The 14,020-nt window shown below is 41.8% G+C and overlaps 1 protein-coding gene across 1 annotated transcript; it reads left to right on the top strand.

Annotated features, from left to right (window-relative positions):
- The first annotated feature begins 1,301 nt into the window (after nt 1-1,301).
- On the top strand, nt 1,302-4,646 carry TOMM5 (translocase of outer mitochondrial membrane 5). The gene is made up of 2 exons (XM_061425695.1): nt 1,302-1,516; nt 4,271-4,646. The coding sequence occupies exons 1-2, from the start codon at nt 1,396-1,398 to the stop codon at nt 4,303-4,305; spliced, it is 156 nt and encodes a 51-aa protein (XP_061281679.1). The 5' UTR covers nt 1,302-1,395; the 3' UTR covers nt 4,306-4,646.
- The last annotated feature ends 9,374 nt before the right edge of the window (nt 4,647-14,020 follow it).

The raw sequence follows: 14,020 nt of genomic DNA, 5'->3' as shown, positions 1-14,020 counted from the left end.
TCTTCTAACAACTATTTGATGATTCTTCAACAGGAAATCTGGTTGCATTAAATTCCTTCCTTCTGGCTCCAGAGATGCCCATCTAAGCAGCCGCTAATGGCTAATAAGACTAACAGAGGAACAACAGAGTTCACAGGAAAGAGAATTCAACTTGACATTATAATTATTTGCATTAGAACCTTGCCTCTGCCCATCACCAGCAAACCAACTTTAATACTGGTGGTTTCTAAGCCTCTCCCGTAAATCTGTAAGATATTGAACAGATATAAACTTGATTCATATATAAGTTATTATTGGTCCAATACTATACTTTGATAGTATTGTCAAAGTATAGTATTGGAGCAATACTATAATTTGATGATCGGTTAACTCCAGAAATGAGAAGACAACAATAATATGGAAAATGTTAAACACTCTGTCTAGGATCCTACTAGTCTGCTGCTGCTGCTACTGCTAAGTCACTTCAGTCGTGTCCGACTCTGTGCGACCCCATAGACGGCAGCCCACCAGGCCCCACCGTCCCTGGGATTCTCTAGGCAAGAACACTGGAGTGGGTTGCCATTTCCTTCTCCAATGCATGAAAGTGAAAAGTGAAAGTGAAGTCGCTCAGTCGTGTCCGACTCTTAGCGACCCCATGGACTGCAGCCTACCAGGCTCCTCCATCCATGGGCTTTTCCAGGCAAGAGTACTGGAGTGGGGTGCCATTGCCTTCTCCCAGTCTAACTAGGTATAAAACCCTGCTCAGCAACTTATCAGTTGTGTAATCTTGAGCAAGTTTCATCATCTTTATCTTTTATCATGAAAAAGTTAAAAAATACTCAAAATAGAAGACCAGGACTAACTAAAGTGATACACTATCACCAGCTTAAGTAATTTTCAGTATTTTGCTAATTTCCTTTCATCTCTCTTTCCCAACACTTCTCCCGTTCCGAGGTATTTTAAAACATATTTGGGCAAGCTGTTGTTTTAAAGATCTCTGTGCTTCAGTTTTCTCATCTAGGAAATGAAGATTATAACATCGAATTCATGGGGTAGCAGTGTACTGAGTATTCCGTAAGTGTTAACTATTATTATTTATGATGGTACCTATGCACACCTCCCCCTCTGACGGGCTCCCTTCAGCTACGCGCACCCGGTTCAGGACAGAGGTTGTTAAACAAAAGGCCTGGAAGAACACGAGTCTTGCGTTGCTAAGACTGCGAGCACCCTCTTCAGGCCGCCTTCCTTCAGAACAGTTTAATTTAAGGAGGAAGTTTGTCCTTCGCAGGCTCTCGTCGTCACGCGTGAAAATGAGGGGCGGGAACAGGAAATGGGGTTGGGCCGAATTCCGGGCGCCGGGAGCCTGCTTAGAAGATCCGAGAGGGTGGCAGCTGGAAGTCGTTAGCGAGAGCTGAGATGTTCCGGATCGAGGGCCTTGCGCCGAAGCTGGACCCGGAGGAGATGAAACGGAAGATGCGTGAGGATGTGATCTCCTCCATACGGAACTTCCTCATCTATGTGGCCCTGTTGCGAGTCAGTAAGTACTCTCCCAGGCTGTGGCCGCGAGACTCGCAGGGAGCTCGCCGCCACCTGCCCACCCAGCTCTGGTCCCACCGGTCTTGTGGGGGCCTTGGAGCAAGAGCTAAGCAGTTGCGAGGAGCAAGAGTTATGCACGTTGAGGGCGACCGGCGCAGGAGGGCAAGGCTTAGGATTGGCGGGTCAGGGTGGGGGTACCGAGTGCACGCGGCGATCCGGACCACGAGGTTAATCACTCAGCCCCTGCTTAAGGACGATTGAGTTGAAAGAGCCTCTAAGGTTTGCGGGTGCTATCCCTGGGGTCGGGAAGATCCCCTGGAGAAGGAAATGGGAACCCACTCCAGTATTCTTGCCTGGGAAATCGCATGGACAGAGAGCTAAAGTATATGGGGTCGCAAAGAGTCGGATGCGACTTGGCAACTAAACAAAACTAACTTTATCCCCAGGAGCAACCCCCTCGTTTTGCAAACAGAAAAACTGGTATCTAGAGTGGAGCAATAGTTGGCTCAAGGTCATTCAGCGATTCAGTAAATGATCTTGACCTAGAATCCAGAGTTCTTAACTGACTGCCAAGTTTCCTTCCATTAGTGCTAACCTTTGAAATCCAGAAGATTTTGTTCCTTTTATTTGTAAAGAAGGTGAAATAGGTAGTTACTTCTTTTTTTTTTTTTAAGAAGAAGAAAGGATCGATAGGGTTAATGGTAATGCCTGAGTGTTTATTTGATTTTTACGTTTGGTAGAAACTATTTGCATTGCCTGATCTTGGCCTAAGCCTCTGTATATCCTCTTTGCAAATGAACTCCATTTTCAGAGGGGACTTTCGCCAAGTAGTAGAATTATAGGCATACAGTACTGGAGCTAGATACAGTTTTATAGATCAGTGCTCTAGTTTTACTGATAGGAATCTCAGAAGTGAATTGCCCCTGTTGCTAGATTTCCAGTTCAGTATACCTTTTCACTGTACCTTGTTCTATATTGTTGATAGGTCTGGATAGAGGCAGAGGTGATTCAGATAAATGGCGGCCATACCACGGTCATCTTGTGTAAGGCTCATTTTGGGCCTAAGGCCAGAGTTCTTGAGGTCGGGTCTCTCTTACTCTGTCCTTCACTGTCTGTGGTGTTACTCTGCTTCCCCAGGAGAGGGAGCCCTTGGAAAACGGAAACTACCAAGTCATCTTGCTCCTTCAACAGCTTGCAACTCTCAACTAAGTTCCTCCTCTTAACTTTTTTTTTGGTTGACTTAGTTGCCAGTGAAACATTTGCTGCTTTTCAATGACCTTTGTATTTGAGACGAATCAGTTTAAAAACAAAACAGAATACTGATCCTTACCACTTTTTAAATTCAGATATAATTTGCATGTTATTCACTTAACCCATTTAAAGTATACAGTTCATTGGTTCTTTGTATAGTCAAGAGTTGTGCAGCCATCACCACAATCTATTTTAAGACATTTTCCTTCCTTCTGAAAGAAACACCATGCCCATTAGTTGTCATTCTCCCATTTTTCCCCTTCCCTAGCCCCTGGCAACCACTAAGGGACTTTTGTCTTTAGAGGTTTCCCTATCCCAGATATTTTTTATAAATGGAACTGTACAGTATGTGACCATTTCTGGCATAATGTTTTCAAGGTTTGTCCATATTGTAGCATGTATCAGTATTTCCTTTTTATTGCCAAATAACATTCCGTTGTATGGATATACCACAGTTTATCCATTCTTTTGATGACTGTTACTTTTTTTTCTGATAAGAATTAGGTTTTTTTTAAGTATTTAATGTATTAAATACATTAATAGTATTGTGTAATCATCACCACCATCTCCAGAACACTTTTTCTTTCGTAAAACTGAACTCTATAGCTGTTAAACAGTAATTCCCCATTCCCTGCTCCTCCGAGCTGCTGGCAGCACCCCCCTATCTCTTTTTTCAAGAACCACTATACTGTATTCCATAGCAGCAATACCATTTTTACACTCTCAGCAACAGGGTACAAGAGTACCATTTTTCCACATCCTTGCCAAGTTTTTCACAATTGCCATCCTCATGGGTGTGAAGTAGTTTTAATGAATATCTCACTGTAGTTTTGTTTTGCATTTCTCTAATGATTAATGATGCTGAGCCTCTTTTCCCATGCTTATTTTGGCCACAGCACTGTTACACAAGACAATAATATCACTTCTTTAGATCCCTGTGACAGCACTTCCTTGTTTGCTAGACATTTTTATTTACACCACCCTACTCATAATAACTGAAATAGGACTGTATCAGATGTGAACTGAAGCACACAAAAAATATATGACTAATCAGTGGGGGAACAAAAATATGTGTCTAGCTTTCTGGATCCCTACTTCAGTGTTTTCCCCCACTCTCTGCCTTTCAAATGCATTTTTTTTAAGTGAGAAATGCCATTTTGTTTCTTCCAGAGTTTTGTTCCTTTGACAGTTACATGACAAAGTAAAAACTTGTCATTTGAAGGAGGATTAGATTTCTTCTTTATGTCCTAAGAGGAGAACATGAACAAAAAATTTTATATAGTGTAAGAGTGAACTTTATAATACTTGTAGCTGCACGACAGTGGGATGGGCTCCCTTGAAAGACAGCAATTCGCTTTTGCTGGGTGCCCAGGCCAAGGCTTAGCCATCATTTGTTTGAAAAATGTGTTGAACCGTAAAGTTTATTTCCCAGTCCTGTAATTCCATAATGTAACTTGTGATGATCTGGATCTGAAAACAAATTCTGGGTTTATTTTCCTTTCAGCTCCTTTTATCTTAAAGAAATTGGACAGCATATGAAGAGTTTGGACAGCATATGAAGAGTGGGTGTCACGTGTGAATGCATGGCATGAAGAACCTGGTTACAGTTTCTTCTCCTATCTGCAAATGAATAGGCCCAGAAAGATGTAAGAGACTCTTCGACTGAATGAACATAAAAATTCTACTTGTTAAGAACAACTTTGGCGCTGGTAACTGACCTTATAGCTAAAACTCTTTGGCGAGTATGAAGAGACGTTTTACAGTCATGGTATTCCCTTATACCTGTGATATCAGCCTCAATGAATGTTGGTATAATTGTACATCATGATGTCAAACTCCATTTTCTAGCAAGTATGAATTATAAGGGAATTATGTCTGCACTGGCCCTGTCTTGTGAGTCATTTCTGTGTACTTTTTTACTTCTGTTTGGAGTATATTTGTTGAAGAATTCCTCTCCATTAGTTATGTTTTATAGAAGCCAGCACACAAACATGTCATTTAAGCATGGGACTATTAGTCTATATTTTTAATAAGAAAAATAGGGCTTTTATTTTTCTTAACCCACATTTTTGCTGCAAATGAACAATCACTGGTGAGACTACTGTAACATTGAGACTATTACAAACCACATTGAGTTCCTCCTGTTTGGGACTGGAGAATTTGCTAACAACATGCTTCTATTCTTAAGCAGTCTTTATGAAAGGCAGTTTTACTGCTTGAGGCTGAGAATATGTAATACCACCAAAGGGGAAAATGCTGTATTTTTAAAGTCAGGCAGTTCTCCAGGTTTGTTGGGAGAAGGAGAGAGTCCTTAACTTTCCTCCCAGACACCATGACATTCACCTCTTTTTCAAGAATTACATTGAGTTTACCTTCCTGTCTGTAAATAATGATTATGTTGTTACTTTATTTTTCTGTTTTAGACGTTGCCTGCTGACTTCTCCGTGTGAGGATTATGTCTCTTCCCTGTCCTTACCTCTGTCTCTCATTTCTGCTTCCTTTCTATGTACTTATTAGTGTGATTTTCATTAGATTGATTTCATTAGGACTCCAAACAGTTTGTTGTTGCCTTTTCCTGCATATCCTTTTGATTTTCCTAGGCTTAGTTTTCTGAACTTATCACACTAAATCAGCTAAACTTTTCACCATGTATTTAAATTGCTTGGTGTTCAGTGTCATGAGGGGGTGCTGTTATGTCTTTAGTCTTTCCTGGAAAAAGGGCTTATTTGCGGCAAACTGAGTGTGGCTTATGGGACACCTGCTCTAAAGTACAGGGCAGAATCTGGCAAAGTGTGAAACAGCCTCCAACATTACAGAACTGTCTTATTATTTTAAAGTAAGGTGCTTGTTCTCTTGCAAATATTTATAAGGAAGATGATTTAACATAAGGTCTGGCTTTTTAAGGGCTTCCCTGGTGGCTCAGATGGTAAAGAATCTGCCTGCAACATGGGAGACCTGGGTTTGATGCCTGGGTCAGAAAGATCCCCTGGAGAAGGGAATGGCAACCACTCTAGTATTCTTGCCTGGAGAATTCCATGGACAAAAGTCCCAGAGATTAATAACTCATTTATCAGTTACAGTTTCTATTATATGCCATGCTCTTGTGCTAGAAGCTGGGAATGGACAATCATGGGACTGCCATTTTGGGGTCTATAGTTCATCAAAGGATGCCACACAAATGGATATCTGAAGGACCTCACCTTGCTGCTGGTTCAGATTTGAAGGAATAATTACATTTATCTTATGGGGAAAGGGTAGAGAAGGGGGAGCCAGGTAGGAATTGATTAAGGTGTTCAAATCATATTGATCAAGAGGAGTTCAAAATTGCTTGCTTAAACCTAGATGCAATGTGGGGCATAGAAGGGAAGGTCAAAGAGGATGGAATGAGCAGACCAGTACATGTTGATTCGGAGGAATGTAGTGTAGGGGAAAGAATGAATTCAGGGAAGACTCTGGAGGTACAGGGAGTATCTTAGATTATCTGGGTGGACCCAGTGTAATCACATGGGTTTTAGAAGAGGGAGAAAGAAAGCAGAGTCAGAGAAGATGTTACAACAGAAGCAGAGGTTGGAATGATACGGCCACATGCCAAGGAATGTGGGCTGCCTCTGTGTTCCAAAAGCTGGGAAGGGTGGGGCACAGATTTTCCCCCAGAACCTCTGGAAGGGCCACAGGTCTGCAGACACCTTGACTTTAACCCCTCAAGACCTGTTTCAAACTTCTGACCTTCACAACCGTAAGGTAATTTGTGTTGTTGTAAGTTTGAATAATTTATTAGAGCAGCAGCAGCAAACCCATAGGTTTATACCACTCCTTCCTCATTTCCTGTTATTGTGGCCTCATTCTCTTCAGATCTAGGGTAAATCCCTTATCTGTTCCATCATCTTTGGCAGAATTTTATTATTCACTGATCAGGCTTGAAGTACTTTCTGGTCCTGGATTATCTTTTCTTTATAAACTTCCTCAGCTGTGACCATGGCTTTAATTACCATCTATCTAGAAGAAAGTCCCGATGTTTATTTCAAATTGAAATGTTGGCCATGTTTGGCTATCCATCTGCCCACCTAGCATCTCCATCTCAGGTATTTTCAGCTTGGCAGGTCCAAAACTGGACCCATTACTTTTCACTTGAAATTTTTTGCTTCAATTCAGTAAATGGCTCCATCAGCATAGCTGCTTAAACTACAAATTAGGGAATCTTCCTCGGATCCTTAATCACATCTCCAAACCCCCTCTCGCCATATGAGATACATATTAACAGGTTTGAAGTTTAGGACAATAGTGATTTGGGGATGGGGGCATTCTGCCTGCTACTTTAATAAAGGTTTAGATTTGGTGGGGAAAAGTTGAAAGTTTCCTCCTGCCAAGATCTGCTTTCTCTGGCAAGTCATTTTCAGACCCCAGCCTTCCTTAATCACTCAACCCCACAGTCATAGCCTAGATTTAGATTTGATTTCTTTCCTCCAATACAAATAGCTCAGCCCCACTAGACCCTCTTATAATGTTTATCCTGCCATCTCGTCTCTGTGCTTCACCACCTTCATGCCTCAACTCACTCCACTAGCCAGTGTTGTAATCATTCTTGCATACACCTTCAAATCTCTTCCCTCCCTCTAGTGTCATTATACTTTTCTGGCAAAACCCCATCCTGGTTAAATCCTACTCTCTGCAGCTGAAGTGTCTGGAAAGAAACACCCTGACAGGTTCTGCCTGGAAAATAATGACCGTTGAACTTCAACTGGGTCCTGTAGAACCACTGCATTTCCTTAGTTTGTTCTAATCCACTAGATAGACATGTCACACCTTCTCAGACCTCTAGGATCGCCCCTTATCTTCAAGCTCAGGTGACAGTGTTGCTTCTTCTTTCCCCGAGAATATAGCGGCATCCAGAGGAAAGCTCCCATAAACTTACCCCGTGATGACCCACCCACCAGTAGCTGTACCCTCCCTCCCATTAGGAGAGTCAAAGTATTAGTCGCTGAGTGGCGTCTAACTCTGCGACCCCATGGACTGTAGCCCATCAGGCTCCTCTGCCCATGGGTTTCTCCAGGGAGAGATGCAGGATACACAGGTTTGATACCTAGGTCACGTAGATTCCGTTAGGAAAGCCCTCTCCTATTTAAGGCCAAACTCCTCAATCCCACCTGCATCAGCTACCCAACAATTGTGACCCATCAAATCTCCCTCCCTTTTCTTTTACTGGATCATTCCCTATAGGATTCAAAAGGGCTGTGATTTCCTCTGACTGAAAAAAAGCCCTGTTGCAAGTTTCTTCCCCTGGAGATGCTGAGATTTTGTATAGGAGGTTTTAGGGGGAGTTCTTGGGGGGAAGGGGAAGCACTTCCGAGAGCAAGTGAAACAAGTTTGGGCAGGAGGAGAAGTTGAACTGTAGTGCAGCTGCAAATAGGGTGATCAACCACGCAGGACTATCCCAGTTTAGCATGGAAACCTCAGTCCTGGGCAAGTCAGAATAGTTGCCCTGGTTGAAAAAGCAGCTTCAGTCAGTCCCACAGGTATCTGATGCTGATGGCCCTTCAGAGAAGTCCTGAACAAGGCCAGAGGGCAGGGCCTTTCTGCCCTTGGATTGCCTAGCCACCGCACAGGGGCTGCTGGGCCGGTGTACTGTATGCAGGCAGCTTCCTTCAGCTGAAAGCATCTCCTGAGGGGGATGCAGCTGTGTGGTATCTGTAGCCAAACCTCATAGCTGCTGGCGGATTGAGTTCCTTCATCCAAAGTTGAAATCTGGGTGGTTCGGCACAGCATCCACCATAATCCTCTTGAATCCTCACCCCTCTCCATCTTCCATCCCATTTCTCTGCTCTCAGTTAAATGCTTCAAGAAGACTGTTTCTATTTTCATTCCTTCCTCCTGTTATCTCCCGAACCCATTCCAGTTAGGTTTGCATCCCCACCAATCTTTTGGAACTGCTCTTGTCAAGGTTAACTAACCTGTCTTGCCCTTTCAGCAGCATTCAACACACTTCCTTGCTATTTTAACCACCTTACCAGGCCTGCTCGATTTTCCTCTTATCTGCCTTTTCTGTTCCACTCACCCACCCTTCCTCAGATTCTTTTGTTGGCTCTTCGTCTCTAACCTCTGACACTGGTGGGTGTCCCAGGCTTCACTCCTCAGTCCTCTTTATTTATGGTAGAGATTCTTCACTGACTCTTGGTTTTCCTATCTGATCTTTTGGCCCAAAATACTTTTCCTTTCCTTTCAGTGGAGAGGAAAATTCCTGTTCTGAAAAACAGAATCCTTTAGTTTTGTTTTCCAAAGAGATGTGTATCACTAACATGACCTTTTGAACTGTTTCCATTAGGTCAGCTTGTTGGTTTCACAGCTAAGGTATATATAGTCATCTGACAAGGACCACAGTTGACCTACTATAACTTACTCTCCCCCAATTTGTATGTTTATTTAGGAGGGAAGAAAGTAGCTAAGTGCACATATGTTTGTGATACCAAGAGACTGAAGACTACTTTATATGGGACAGTGTGGAAACATAATGAAGACTCCTGCTGGGTGTGATGCAGCAGTGGGAATGTATGTGATGCTCTTCTTCCCCAAATTCAAATTGCATTGTCTCTGATTATCTCAGCTGATAGAAGAAAAACAATATATAAATTACTTGAAATAATAAAGATATTGCAAAAAAAAAATGTTTAGAAATGTGCTAGATGAAAATTAGAACCAGGAAATGATCCAATGAACTGCTCATCTTACCATCATTAGTAAAATTCAACATCTATATATTTTTGGTATACTTCTGAATAAAATTTAACAAGCTTTCTATTGAACCTTCACATCAATTATAGAATTTCACTCAATTTTTGTAATAACCATTGTTTTCATTGGTCACAAGTGTAAGACACAGATTCTTTACTGAACATAAAAATAAAAGTGTAAGTTAAACCTTAAACCTATTAAATCTTGAGAAAATCATTCTTAGTAAAATACTGTTGTTAGCTTAGTGAAACAATGATGCTGTTAAAGAAGCTGAAGAGAAGGGCATTTAATTTAACATCTACTTTTTCCTCTAACCAAACCCTCACTGTTGTTAGCAAGCCTTCTACTGCTTAGAAGTTCATCACCATAAAAAGAATTTGTATTTTTTACTTTATTGTTCCCTAAGTTGCAGGGTGCTTATTTATTCCTGATCTGACAGAAAGCACTTAAAATTTTTTTCAGCCTGTTTTCTTAAGCATATCAAACTTAGACCACTGTTAGTAATTTCACCTTTCTTGAGTTTACAATGAATAGCAGAGAAGAACGGGGTAGGGGGGGAGCAGGGGGGATGCCAGAAACGGTGCTAGATACTGTAGACTCAGATTATCACTTATTTCCTTCCTTCCAATTCCATATGTAAATAAGATAGTAAAATAGCATATTTGTAGTACTCATTTCTTGGTAGGAAAAGAACTCTTACAATAAGTATGTCTTTGTGTTTATGGGTACCTGATGTTTTTTTCACATAAAATTTTAAGAGTCAGTGGATACTAGGCTGGGTGTCAGGTACTTGGGAATCAAAGAATGCATACTAGGGACAGTTTTCATACACAGATGCCCCTTGCCAAAGGAGAGGTTCAAGTATAATAGGGAAAAGAACACTGGCAGTGTTGGGCACCACATGCAGAGGGCTTTTCCAAAGCAGGCTGCAAACCACACAAGAAGCTTTTAAACAAAGACCTACTGAATCAGAACTGCTATGGATGGAGCTTAGGAAATCTATTTTTTAAAGCAACCAGTGGCTTTCAGACACTACCTGTTGTCTAGGCCTCCAAAAATATTCCCAGTCTCCTTGGTGGAGGTGTTCACATTCACAGATACTTATTTTATTTAGTGACTACAGAGGACCAGGCACTGTGGTAGGTGAGGGATACAGAAGAGAAGATTTCAGTCATTGTACCAATCCATAAGAGGCTTACAAAATAGCAGGGGAGTTGGATATTACCTAAATTCATCAATAATTAAGTCATTATGTAAACTGCTATGAGAGTAAACTAACATGGCTGTAAGAACATAGAATAAAGGAGCTCTGGCTTCCTGGGATGGGGAAGAAGCAGGGAGGGTTCCCCGTGGAAGTGACTGATTTGGATGAATAGGAACTGTCCACATAAAAGTGCTGGTGGGAGGAGGGGTCGAAAAAATGCTAAAGTATATGTGTTAAAGAAGACTGTGAAGTGTGACTGAAGTGTATTGAGCACTGAAGAGCAAGAAGACCGTTGATTCTTTTAGGAACTCCTGTTGTTTATTGTGTTTTCATACTTTAGTCTTAAGAAAGAGATCCCATCCTGACATCTGCTGGCTAGTATATATACTGCAATTCCAAGTTACACAGCACAAGAGAGCCTCAATATTTTTAAAGGCTATTTTTTAAAGGCTACAATAATAAATGATAAATAAAGCACCAAGATTCTTACCTACTCTATTACAGACGTCACCCAGGAGACGTGAACAGTTGCTACTTGTGTGCACTCAGTATTACAGCTATGCTTGCTGCTGCTGCTGCTAAGTCGCTTCAGTCTTGTCCGACTCTGTGCGACCCCATAGACGGAAGCCCACCAGGCTCCCCGTCCCTGGGATTCTCCAGGCAAGAACACTGGAGTGGGTTGCCATTTCCTTCTCCAATGCATGAAAGTGAAAAGTGAAAGGGAAGTCACTCAGTCGTGTCCGACTCTTAGCAACCCCATGGACTATAGCCTACCAGGCTCCTCCATCCATGGGATTTTCCAGGCAAGAGTACTGGAGTGGAGGTGGTACCATTTGCCTGCTTTTGTGCAAGTTCACAAAAACATAGAAAGTACACATCTAAAAGTTGAATCGACTTGTTGCTGAGATGTAAACACATTACACAATCACTTACACTCTTAAACACAGTACCTTATGAAATATTTTCAGTTATATAAAAGGTTCTTAAATTGTCTTCAGAAACACATAGCTGACTTTAGTCCAATAAGCATTCTGCTAAACCTAAAGATCTGCTCTAAGCACTTCTGATTATTTTCACCTGTTTCTCAGTCACATAAGTAGTATTTTCATTTTCTGCTTAGGCCTATAAAGGATAAGAATACAAACAAATTTTAATATTACATGAACAACTGTACAGTGATGCTGCTACATTTGAAACTATGTTCCTTGGCAGCTGCCTCACTGTGCGACTGAAATATTCAACAATCCCCTGACATTAAAAGATAAATTTGGTGAATAAAGGGTGATTCAGAGACATCAAAATGTACTGTAGAAAATGTGGGCTGTTGAAGAGTACAGGTTTATGTTAGGAAGGAACACTAGAATCAGTTCAAAGTCCTCAGCTCTGCTATTACGTGACTCTATGAGTCAGATTTTTTAACTTGCAAACACCAAAATCCAGTTTTGGTAGATGTAAGGAGAAAAGTAATTCATTATAAAGGATTATAGGTAGCATCACCAGGAGGCCTGGAGACTAGGCAACTGGAACATATCCCCCTTTGTCACTCCATGCAACTGGTGCAGTGAGGACACCACCTTTGCTGAGGATTAGATGCCACCACTTCGGAGAAGGCAATGGCACCCCACTCCAGTACTCTTGCCTGGAAAATCCCATGGACGGAGGAGCCTGGTAGGCTGCAGTCCATGGGGTCACACAGAGTTCGACATGACAGAGCGACTTCCCTTTCACTTTTCACTTTCATGCATTGGAGAAGGAAATGGCAACCCACGCCAGTGTTCTTGCCTGGAGAATCCCAGGGACGGGGGAGCCTGGTGGGCTGCCATCTGTGGGGTCGCACAGAGTCAGACATAACTGAAGCGACTTAGCAGCAGCAGATGCCACCACTTACTACCAAGCCAGAGGTCCCTGGACTATCATGGCAGCCAGTATTGCTCAGAAAACATCTTGCTGCATTTGCTATGGTTGCCATAGAGAATTACTCCAAGATAAAACTTTGTTGTATTTCTGATTCCAAGTCCAAGGAATATTTAATTTATAGCATCAGGGTCACGTGGAAAAGTAAAGAAAAAATCAATTTCAGCTTCTGTAGTGAAAGGCATGCTCTGATTGCCAGCAAGTTCATAGGATGGGGAATTCCCAAATGTAGGCATGAATTCAGATACTGGACAGCCAAAAAGGAACGACAGATGTCTACTATATTGACCCTGGACAAATCACTCTGAGCCTCACTTTTCTATAACACAAGGGAAATAACGTTCACACGGTTAAGGAGATGATGTAGGTGTACTTATCATTTTACAATAAATACCAACCATGTGCCAGAATGCAAAGATGCGCAGGTCCTTTCTAATGTAGGAGAAAAATCAATGCACATCTAGCGGTGGGATAGAGGCAGGCATAGATGAGGTGAGGGCAGAAAGATGCAGTTTACAAATTATGTTCTTGTATTTTAAGCACATATTTAAAAACAAAATTTCCATGTGGCAAGTGATGTTTGTACCAATGAGAGAGACAGCATGCTCTTGTAGAAAGCTGTTACACTCCTTTGAAAGGCTTAACTGTTTCATAGAAACGCCAAAACAATAATGTTGGCTGGCACAAATCCAGAAACTCGGGCTTTTGATTGCTTTTTGACAGACATCAAGACTGCCAGTTTCATACAGTGGGACACCCTTCAAAGGATTAAACATGTTATAGCTTTGCCCAAAGATAATGAGATAAATCATCACGCCCATTGTAGTGTGATGTAGTCTGAACTTCCCCTGTTCTGATCTGACCTAAGTCAGAGTGGTCTGCTATTTGTATCTAGCTAGTGTGTACAACTTTGACTTTGCTTAAAATAAATTGTTGGCCTTAGACTTACGGTGCCTGTGTTTTTGTGTTTTTCTTTCCATTTATAAAAGAAAAGCTGCATGGTAACTCAGGCCTCACCCAGAATCTGTAATAACAACAATTCATCATATGGTATTAATAGATGGAATATATTTTTAGAGAATACATTGTATAGAACTAAGGACTGAGATATGTCAGTGGGATCACTGAAGTCAGCTATTTCAAACCTCAGTATGCTGCAATGATTTGTTTTTCACAGCATTCTTAGATTCAGTTCAGATCAGTTGCTCAGTTGTGTCCAACTCTTTGTGACCCCATGGACTGCAGCATCCCCAGCTTCTCTGTCTATCACCAACTCCCAGACCTTGCTCAAACTCATGTCTGTCGAGTTGGTGATGCCATCCAGCCATCTCATCCTCTGTCGTCCCCTTTTCTGCATGTCTTCAATCTTTCCCAGCATCAGGGTCTTTTCCAATGACTCTGTTCTAAGCA

Source organism: Bos javanicus, chromosome 8, assembly GCF_032452875.1.
Source record: "Bos javanicus breed banteng chromosome 8, ARS-OSU_banteng_1.0, whole genome shotgun sequence".
Classification (NCBI taxonomy): domain Eukaryota; kingdom Metazoa; phylum Chordata; class Mammalia; order Artiodactyla; family Bovidae; genus Bos; species Bos javanicus.
The sequence above is the reverse complement of the archived record's forward strand: the minus strand, read 5'-3'. Positions and strand labels throughout refer to the sequence as shown.

What these genes read in the sequence shown, in the direction of transcription:
- TOMM5 (XM_061425695.1), top strand. Translation starts at nt 1,396, where the DNA reads ATGTTCCGGATCGAGGGCCTTGCGCCGAAGCTGGACCCGGAGGAGATG. An exon ending in TGTGGCCCTGTTGCGAGTCA is followed by an intron (nt 1,517 to 4,270) that starts GTAAGTACTCTC and finishes TTTTCCTTTCAG; the next exon opens with CTCCTTTTATCTTAAAGAAA.